The sequence below is a fragment of the Macaca nemestrina genome, chromosome 5, assembly GCF_043159975.1.
Source record: "Macaca nemestrina isolate mMacNem1 chromosome 5, mMacNem.hap1, whole genome shotgun sequence".
Classification (NCBI taxonomy): Eukaryota; Metazoa; Chordata; class Mammalia; order Primates; family Cercopithecidae; genus Macaca; species Macaca nemestrina.
Genome location: NC_092129.1, coordinates 157,839,771 through 157,847,834, shown reverse-complemented (window position 1 = coordinate 157,847,834; position 8,064 = coordinate 157,839,771). Strand labels below are relative to the sequence as shown.

Here is an 8,064-nt window from a genome sequence, read left to right as displayed (position 1 = left end):
CGAAGGGCTGTAACTGATTACAGCGAAGATACAGGCGATTTGTGTTTTGTTTTGTAAACTTTATTGGGTTGTAGCTGACTTAAAAGCCGTTTTCAGCGATACTCCCAAAATGGCGGATGTGTTAAGAACAAAAAGCGAAAGGACATTAGAAACTTGTTAAGATATTTCGGTCTCAAACCTCCACGGAAAAAAATAGTGGAAATGATTCAGGAATACCACCAATCTTTCGTGACGTATGGTGTTTTGTTACTAGTTTTCTAAAATTTAACTATTTCTATATTAGATGGCTACGACTTAACTACACTAAGCATTACATTTTTTTAAACGGAGTTGCTCTTATCCAGGCTCCAGTGCAATGGGGCAATCTCTGCTCACCGCAACCACCCCCGGGTTTAAGTGATTTTCCTGCCAACCTCCAGAGTAGAAGGGATTACAGGCATGCACCACCACAGTCGGCTAATTTTGTATTTTTAGTACAGACTGGTTTTTTACGTGTTGGTCAGGCTGGTCTGGAACTCCCGACCTCAGGTGATCCGTCCGCCTTGGCCTCCCTAAAGTGCAGGGGATTAGAGGCGTGAGTCACCGTGCCCGGCCTAAGTGTTATTATTTGTTAGCCATAGAACCTGAATGATCTTAGGGAGGCTGTGGACAGATCAATTACTGGTAAACTTAAAAATCCATTACTTGTGTCCAGTCGCGGTGCCTCAGGCCTGCAATCACAGCACCTTGGGAGACAAAGGCGGGCGGATTAATAGAGCTCAGGGGTTCGAGACTAGGCTGGGCAAACAAAATGGTGAAATTCCGACTCCACTAAAAAATTTTAAATAGGAAAGTTATCACGGCGTGGTGGCGGACGCCCGCGGTCGCAGCTAATCTGCAAGGGCTGAGGCAGGAGAATCGTTTGAACAGGGAAGGCGGAGATTTAAGTAAGCTGAGACTGCGCCGCTGCACTCCAGCCTGGGCAACAGAGATCATGTCTTTAAAAATAAAAAATAAATAAATAAATAAATAAATAAATAAAAACAAGTTTGCCCGGGCTCGGTGGCTCATGTCTGTAATCCCATCTGTAATCCCAGCACTTTGGGAGGCCGAGGCGGGTGGATCACTTGAGCTCAAGGGGTTCGAGACCAGCCGGGCCAGCACTGCAAAACTCCATCTCTACTACAAATACAAAAATTAGCCAGACGGGAACGTGGTGGCGCGCGCCTGTAGTCCCAGCTACTCTGGAGGCTGAGGCAGGAGGATCGCTTGAACCTGGGAGACTGAGGTTGCATTGAGCCGACCTCGCGCCACTGCACTCTAGGCTTAGAGCACAGAGCAAGGCTCTGTCTCAAAAAGAAAAAAAAAAAAGCCTAAGTTTTTGTCTTACCCAGTGAATTCTTTGCTGGGGCACTTACTGTGATTTCAGGTCATTGATCTCAAGTACTGGTAATTTATAACCTAAAGTGTTTCTCCTTGTGCTTTGTCAACCTACCATGTTATCTCCTGTGATCCTGCCTCCTAACATTTTCATTTTTTCACCACACCAAAGAAGTGGCTTCTCATTTGTTTTTTTTATTTTTTTGTTTTTTTGTCAACGGTCAATCTACTGTGTAAACACTATGTTATACTTTATAGGGATACAGAAAATTATGAAAATAATTATGGCAATTGCAGAAATGTTGTTGACAACTCCTGCCCTCAGGTGATCCGCCCGCCTCAGCCTCCCAAAATGCTGGGATTACAGCCATGAGCCACCTCACCAGCCAGTTGCTAAACGAATTCTTATTGCCACACACTGTTTTTTACAGACAAAATAATAATACACTGGTAAAGCACACCGAAGGATTTTAAAACATTGCCTTTGAAACACCAATACATTCAGTGTATGTTCACTTATATTAAGCACTATACAATTAAACAATGAAGAATTGCCCAGAAAAAAATAATGTAAATTGCCAGAGGTTCCATGCCCTGTTCTTCTCATGTGGACAGAAGGTACAAGGGTTGACTGTCTTCTGGGGTTGGTACAACAGGAAACTCAGGGAAAACTGCCATAAATGTTAATAGGAGAAAGGGAATTTGCACACAAGCCAAAATACAGACTAAGCACCACTTTTTTCATCATACAAAATATTTGCTGAGCTAGTTAAATACGAGCATTTAAGTGGAAATAAATGATGTGTCTAAAATAGAATGTTCAAAATAATAGTGGATTTTTTATTGTGCAGTTAGGATGCACCAAACACACAGTCCTAAAGATCATGGGTGTTTGAAGCAGAGTCAGCAATATCTAAGAAATCATTTACCTTCATAAATGAATTACGGCCTAATGAGCACATCACCACAACAAAAAGTCAAGAGTGCAAACAACTATTTGTGGGGAAAACAAACAAACAAACTTGATAAACCATGGAATTCCAAGCAATAAAAGTAGCAATCCTATCACAGCCTATTTCTGCATTATTTTGAATAACTAGATTTTTTTTTTTTTTTTTTTTTGAGGCGGAGTCTCACTCTGTCGCCCAGGCTGGAGTGCAGTGGCAGGATCTCGGCTCATTGCAACCTCCACCTCCCAGGCTCAAGTGATTCTCCTGCCTCAGCCTCCCTAGTCGCTGGGATTACAGTGGCCTGCTACTACGTCCGGCTAATTTTGTATTTATAGTGGAGACAGGGTTTCGCCATGTTGGCTAGGCTGATTAAATAACTAGAATAACAAGAAATTGAGCTGGGCACAGTGGATTACGGTGCTATAATCCCAGCACTTTGGGAGGCCAAGGCGGTCAGATCACCTGAGGTCAGGAGTTCCAGACCAACCATAGCCAACATGGCGAAACCCTTGTTTCCACTAAAACTACAAAATTAGCCGGGTGTGGTGGCACACACATGTGATCCCAGCTACTCGGGAGGCTGAGGCAGGAGAATCGCTTGAACCTGGGAGGTGGAGGTTGCAGTGAGCCGGGATCCCGCATCGCGCCACCGCACTCCATCCTGGGTGACAAGAGCGAATCTGTCTCAAAAAAAAAAAAAAAAAAAAAAAGGTTGCAGTAATATTTCCCTGAACCCAGTTTTCCCTGGGCATAGTGTACACCTGCACCCTGGGGTTTTAATTGGAAGACTCCCGTGCCACGTAAAGTTTGTATTATATTAACTTGTATCCGTTTCTCCTGTTGATGTCTCAAATGAACTCTCAGGGCAAGCCAAAAAAAATAAGATAATGATTTAACTCCCTATGCTGTCACAAATAAAGCTTTCGTACACTTTTGTCCACAAGTTGTTTCCTTTTTCCCTGTAGTTTTGGTTTTGCCTCAGCACACAGCCGTTTTCTGTTTTGAGTTTCGCTGTAACCCATGCTGGAGTGCAGTGGCGCGATCTCGACTTACTGCAACCTCTGCTTCCCGGATTCAAGCGATTCTCCTGCCTCAGCCCCCGGTATAGCTGGGACTGCAGGAGGGCGTCACCACGCCCGTAATTTTGTTTTTTGGTTTTGCACTTTTAGTGAAGACGGGGGTTTCACCGTGTTAGCAAGGCTAATCTCGAATTCCTGACCTTTGTATAAGTTATTCGCCCGCCTCGGGCTACCACAGTGCTGGGATTACAGGCCTGAGCCGCCGCTGCGGGCCATTTTGAAGACAATGGCCAAGAGAAAAAAGGCTAGAAGAGCCACGGGTCCTCCCCCTATCCCCTAACCCACCACGCTCCTTGTTTCAGGAGACGTTACTCCCTAGTGCTACCGCCCTTTCAACTGAAACTGTTGGTGGCTCTGAAAAGAGCCTTTGGTTTAAGTTGGCACACACCCTTAGTACAACTTATGCTCTCTCTCCGCGAATGCGGCGAGCTAGCTGGATGTCCTTGGGCATGATAGTCACTCGCTTGGCGTGGATGGCACACAGGTTGGTGTCCTCAAAGAGCCCCACCAAGTAAGCCTCGCAGGCCTCCTGCAGCGCCATCACCGCCGAGCTCTGGAAGCGCAGGTCGGTCTTGAAGTCCTGCGCGATCTCACGTACCAGACGCTGGAATGGCAGCTTGCGAATCAGTAGCTCAGTCGATTTCTGATAGCGGCGTATTTCACGGAGGGCGACGGTGCCAGGCCGGTAGCGGTGGGGCTTCTTCACGCCACCGGTGGCCGGCGCGCTCTTGCGAGCCGCCTTAGTGGCCAGCTGCTTGCGTGGCGCTTTGCCGCCAGTGGACTTACGAGCCGTTTGCTTCGTGCGGGCCATAGGAATGGGTTTCAAGCAACGGTCACAACGGAACCAACAGTTGTTCTTACTCCTATTTATAAAGGCAAAGTCCTTCTGATTGGTCCGAATCTTCCAATTTCGCGCCCTGACTTGTGATCTGCTACTAGGTCTCATTTTAGAAAACCTTAACCTATCTAAATACTTTTTTCCCCTAGTTCCTTACATTTTATTATGTTTTATGTGCCTACCTGTATTATGTAGCTTCATTGATTTTATTTTAATCACTTTGGGATTATGTTTGACAGACGGAAATGAACTTTCTGCAGTTCCGGAGCGATTTCGAAAATTCCGCGTTTGAAAGTGATTGGTGCAGCTCAATTTGTCCTTTATATTTTTTTAAAAATTCTTATTTTGAAGAAATGTTTTTAATATAAGTACCCTATTCCTTATATTCTGAACCTTTCAACAAACACTGGTTTCACTTCCAGACACTCCGTTCCTAGGGGATATATTAAAATCCCATCGCTCTTGAAATGTGTTCATCCTTTGATTACCGAAAAAGCTTAAATTTTTTGTAAGAATGCTGACGACTTTGATCAGATTATAAAAGAAAGACGATAGTATAATTCTGGAAACACGTAAATCTTTAGGTAATTTCCATTTTAAAATTAGTTATTCATAGATAATTTTAAAACCGGAAGCTGCAATTTGGTAGGAAACTAGAAACATAATATCCGTCTTTGTTTCTGTTTAAATTCGCACCTAAGGAGACATAACTTATAGCTAGATGTTACTGACAAGGCATCAATTTTTCTAATGTTTTGAATGAAAAACTACGTTTTTTCCCCCGGGTGGTGTAGAAAAGGATTTAAGGTAGGTTTCGCATAAATATCCAATCGAAAAGTGACTTGAATTTAACTTTTTTATTGGCTGATTTGGTCCAATCAGGGATTGAGAATGATTAAGCACCTATTTGCATAAAAGACCTACAAAAACGGCCAGCTGTGCAGTTAAGCGTCCACTCTTGGGTGTATTCCTACTCCTCCATTTTGTTGCAATGCCTGATCCAGCTAAGTCCGCTCCCGCTCCAAAGAAGGGCTCCAAGAAGGCGGTAACCAAGGCGCAGAAGAAGGATGGCAAGAAGCGCAAGCGCAGCCGTAAGGAGAGCTACTCTGTGTACGTGTACAAGGTGCTGAAGCAGGTCCACCCTGACACCGGCATCTCCTCCAAAGCCATGGGGATCATGAATTCCTTCGTCAACGACATCTTCGAGCGCATCGCGAGTGAGGCTTCCCGCCTGGCGCATTACAACAAGCGTTCCACCATCACCTCCAGGGAGATTCAGACGGCGGTGCGCCTGCTGCTGCCTGGGGAGCTGGCCAAGCACGCCGTGTCCGAGGGCACTAAGGCCGTCACCAAGTACACCAGCTCCAAGTAAATGGACGCCTGTTCAAACCCAAAGGCTCTTTTCAGAGCCACTTAACAATTTCAATTAAGAGTTTTAATGCTGGGTGCTGCTGTATTCTACGGGAGAAGTGTGGCCAATACAGGTAAAATTCTACATTGCCAGTTTATCCTGTGCCTCTGTTAAACACTAAGATTTTAGAGCTTATTTGTTTTTATAAAGGTGGTGTGTAACTACATTGCCCAGGCTACTGGTGTTAAACTCAAGCAAGTTTTCCCACCTCAGCCTTGCCTTGTATTGCTGAGCAGATAATTTGACACAGCAGGAAAAGTGGACGTTCTAGTTTAGGAACCAAAAATTAAGTTTGCAACCTAGATGCAATCAGCTTGGAGCAACACGTCCAGTCTGGAGCTGGTAAATTTGAGTATTCAAGATGACTTGAAAATACATTGAGCGCCTATGATAGTGAACCCACTCTAGATAGCATAATGTGATCTTTGTGGGAGCCTCCTAGAATTTAATGTCAACTGGGATATTATAGTTTACCAAGTACCTGAGAAAAATTGAAATTTCTTAATAGATAAGGATTAGATGACAAACTATGAAAATGAAAAAAAATGCCATGGAATAAACCTTTAGTTATTCAGCAAGTAATATGAGGGGTTTTAGGTGTCTTTGAAAAAATTTAGATTTGTAAGACAAAGTAGAGCAGAGAATATAAATACTAAAAGGCCTGGCAACAATGTGTCTTTGTTTTTAGGTAATGTTGGTTGGCAGTCAGCAAAAAGGCCAGGCTCAGGGAGTCTTAACTTGAAAACGCTAACAGGAATCAGCAAAACCATGTACACAACTTCTGCTGTGGATTTTTTAAATACCAAGATTACCAACTGTAATGGTAGGGTAATACATACTGAAACCTCTACATTCCTCCACCCTCATGGGCATTTCTCTTGAATCATAAAATGTAGGGGTAGCAGGAGGTAAGGGAAGAGTATTTTAAGAAGCTAGGTCTGAGATGTACCTTCAATTTTTCTTCAAAATAGCTGGTGGATGGACTAGTACTTTGAGTTTATTCATTTACTGAGAACCTATTAAATTACAGAAAATACTTAGGAAAGAGCAGTGAGAAAGATAGAAACTATCCCTGTCCTTTACCTGGATTGAAATCTAAAGTGGATATTTATACAATAAACTCACAAACTAAAGAAAGAAACATAAGTCTGAAGCTCATGTTTTTCTTTTAACGGGCTTTTGATGGGACTGAATTTAAATTGGCAAAAGCTGAATTAACATAATCTTGAAAACTTACAAGTTCCTGGAGGCAGTTCTGGATGGAGGGTGGAGCAAAAGAGATGGCAGAAGAAGAGCCAGCAGCATGGAATTCAAAAGTAGATATTCTTGCCTCCTCCCTAGTGGCCAGGGAGGAGGGGTGGGGAGAGAGCAAGAGAGCCATGACAGAGGAAGGGAGAGAGCACAGAGTTCAAGTCTATATTGATGGAACTATGGTTACAAATAGGGGCTACCCATTTATATTCTCATCTGGCCATGTCTCATCAGTGGTTTACAAGGATTTCATAGAATTGCTTTACTAAAATGTATGACCTCACTGAAATATAGAATACTATAAGACAGCAAATATTGTACATTTATGCAAATAATTTTTTAATAAAAGGTTTTTTTAATGTCCACCTGTGTGAGTTAGTATATGATACCTCTGGAAGTAACAACTTAAAATAGTTACTAGTTAATGAAAATGAAAGTCTACTTTTCCCTCACACAAACCTAATACAGCTCAGACATGGGAGTTCCGATATCCTTAGAAATTCCCTCTGTCGCGGCCGGGCACAGTGGCTCACGCCTGTAATCCCAGCACTTTGGGAGGCAGAGGCAGGCGGAGCACGAGGTCAGGAGACCATGCTGGCTACCACAGTAAAACCCTGTCTCTACTAAAAATACAAACAATTAGCTGGGCGTGGTGGCTGGCGCCTGTAGTCCCAGCTACTCGGGAGGCCAAGGCAGGAGAATGACGTGAACCCCGGATATGGAGCTTGCAGTGAGCCGAGATCTCACTACTGCACTCCAGCCTGGGCTACAGAGAGAGACTCCATCTCAAAAAAAAAAAAAATCTCTCTCTCTCTCTCTCTATATATATATATCTCATACATACATATATACATAAAATGTGTTTGTCCTCTATATATAAATGTAACGTGTTTCTTATTATTTGAAATACTCTCGAATATATTCTGCTATTGAATTCTCCTGTGGAGTACCAACCCAACAAATGGGACAGATGAAATTCATAGGAAGTGTTAAGTATTACCTATACAAGAAGTCTGTGAAATGTAGACAAAAATCAAAGCCTATATTCTTAATCAATCATAAATGAGTAGCCTGTGAGACATGTTAGACATAGAGAAAGTCAGCAGGGCTTGTGTGTGTGCTACTCAAGAAACAGGAATAGATGAAAGACCCAAAAACCTTTGGATATTTGTGAGA

The 8,064-nt window shown here is 43.2% G+C and overlaps 2 protein-coding genes across 2 annotated transcripts; one reads left to right on the top strand and one right to left on the bottom strand.

Moving 5' to 3' along the window:
* Positions 1 to 3,701: 3,701 nt before the first annotated feature.
* LOC112426770 (histone H3.1) lies at positions 3,702 to 4,242 on the bottom strand. The gene has a single exon (XM_024793003.2). The coding sequence runs from the start codon at positions 4,197 to 4,199 to the stop codon at positions 3,789 to 3,791; it is 411 nt and encodes a 136-aa protein (XP_024648771.2). The 5' UTR covers positions 4,200 to 4,242; the 3' UTR covers positions 3,702 to 3,788.
* A 903-nt stretch (positions 4,243 to 5,145) lies between these two features.
* Positions 5,146 to 7,563, top strand: LOC112422912 (histone H2B type 1-F/J/L-like). Its single transcript, XM_071097472.1, has one exon. The coding sequence runs from the start codon at positions 5,218 to 5,220 to the stop codon at positions 5,596 to 5,598; it is 381 nt and encodes a 126-aa protein (XP_070953573.1). The 5' UTR covers positions 5,146 to 5,217; the 3' UTR covers positions 5,599 to 7,563.
* The last annotated feature ends 501 nt before the right edge of the window (positions 7,564 to 8,064 follow it).